At 31.7% G+C, this 1,450-nt stretch overlaps 1 protein-coding gene across 1 annotated transcript; it reads left to right on the top strand.

Annotated features, from left to right (window-relative positions):
• Positions 1-207: 207 nt before the first annotated feature.
• LOC132950532 (uncharacterized) lies at positions 208-687 on the top strand. The gene has a single exon (XM_061022036.1). It carries the CDS (start codon positions 208-210, stop codon positions 685-687), a length of 480 nt encoding a protein of 159 aa, XP_060878019.1.
• Positions 688-1,450: the final 763 nt, after the last annotated feature.

Raw genomic sequence — 1,450 nt, 5'->3', positions numbered from 1 at the left:
GGCGTGATAATTATATGTGTTTTTACTATGACGCCGGATTGGTCGCCGGCTACCATAATATATATATGGGCAATTTTTTGTTTATATTTTTCAGTCTATCAAAATATGTTTCATTATTGTCATTAATAGTTTATCAATCATAACGCGTTCTTGTGCCTGCTTCCTTGTTCGTTTGAATATTACGTGTACTATTATTATTTTATTAAAATGGATCAAAAGCAGATCGAAGATGCACTTAGTGATTCAGATTTTTCATTTTCGGATGAAAGTATTGATGACAGCGATGCCGATCCTCTTTTTCAACTATCAGAAAGTGATGACGAATCCAGTGATCATGAATCCCTTCCAGTACAACTTAATGCTGATAATGATAATATATCATCAAATGGGTATCCTGTTACAGGTAATTACCAAAAATATTTTACTTATGAAAACGATTGCACGTTACCTATTGAGTTATTGGCAAATAATGAGCCATATGATTATTTTAAATTATTTCTTACTGACGATAAACTAAACATTATGGTCTTGGAAACTAATAGAAATGCTGAACAATATCTAAAAAGTATTAGACTGTCGCGTAGTAGTAGATTCCGTTCATGGCAACCTATAGTATTCGATGATATGACGAAATTTATTGGACCATTACTTTGGATGGGTGTAGTGAAATATCCACACAATTCCTGATAACTGGAGTAAAGCGGAAAGATATGAAAATAGTGTAGCTCCAAAAATGAGCCGAAACAAATTTGAACTAATATTACGATTCTGGTATTTTGCCGATAATGAAACAAGTGATAAATCCGATCGTCTGTACAAAATAAGGAATATTCTTGATAAAATTAATTTCAATTTCGAACATTTACCTAACCCGGAGAAATCATTGCAGTAGATGAGTCTATGATTCCGTTCAGAGGGAGATTGAAATTTCGACAATACATTCCAAGTAAACGACACAAGTACGGAGTTAAACTATTCAAAATATGTGATGTTAACGGTTTTACATACAAAATAATTATTTATGAAGGAAAACAGTCTATATCAGGTCAATCTTTAGGTGAAACAATCGTACTGTCGTTATGCGAACAATATTTAGAACTTTTATACATTTGTTCCACTCGCTAAGCAAATTTGAAATAAAAAAACACATTTAGTAGGGACACTTAGGAAAAATCGCCATTATTTACCTAAAGAAGTTATCACCAAAAAAATTTAAAAAGGTGACATTTTTGGAAAAGAAGACGATAACGGAATTGTAGTGTCAAAATTTAAAGATAAAAGAGATATATTTTTACTATCTACACGTCATAAATTAGATTTTGTAGACACAGGTAAACAATACAGAAAAAAAGAAAGCCAGATGTTATTTTATTTTATAATGCAGGAAAAGCTGGTATTGATTTATCAGACCAACTCGCATCTTATTCTTCTCCAGTCAGAAAAAGCATCC

This window comes from Metopolophium dirhodum, chromosome 1, assembly GCF_019925205.1.
Source record: "Metopolophium dirhodum isolate CAU chromosome 1, ASM1992520v1, whole genome shotgun sequence".
In the NCBI taxonomy this organism is placed as follows: Eukaryota; Metazoa; Arthropoda; class Insecta; order Hemiptera; family Aphididae; genus Metopolophium; species Metopolophium dirhodum.
This window is presented reverse-complemented; position numbering and strand designations above follow the sequence as displayed.

What these genes read in the sequence shown, in the direction of transcription:
- LOC132950532 (XM_061022036.1), top strand. Translation starts at nt 208, where the DNA reads ATGGATCAAAAGCAGATCGAAGATGCACTTAGTGATTCAGATTTTTCA.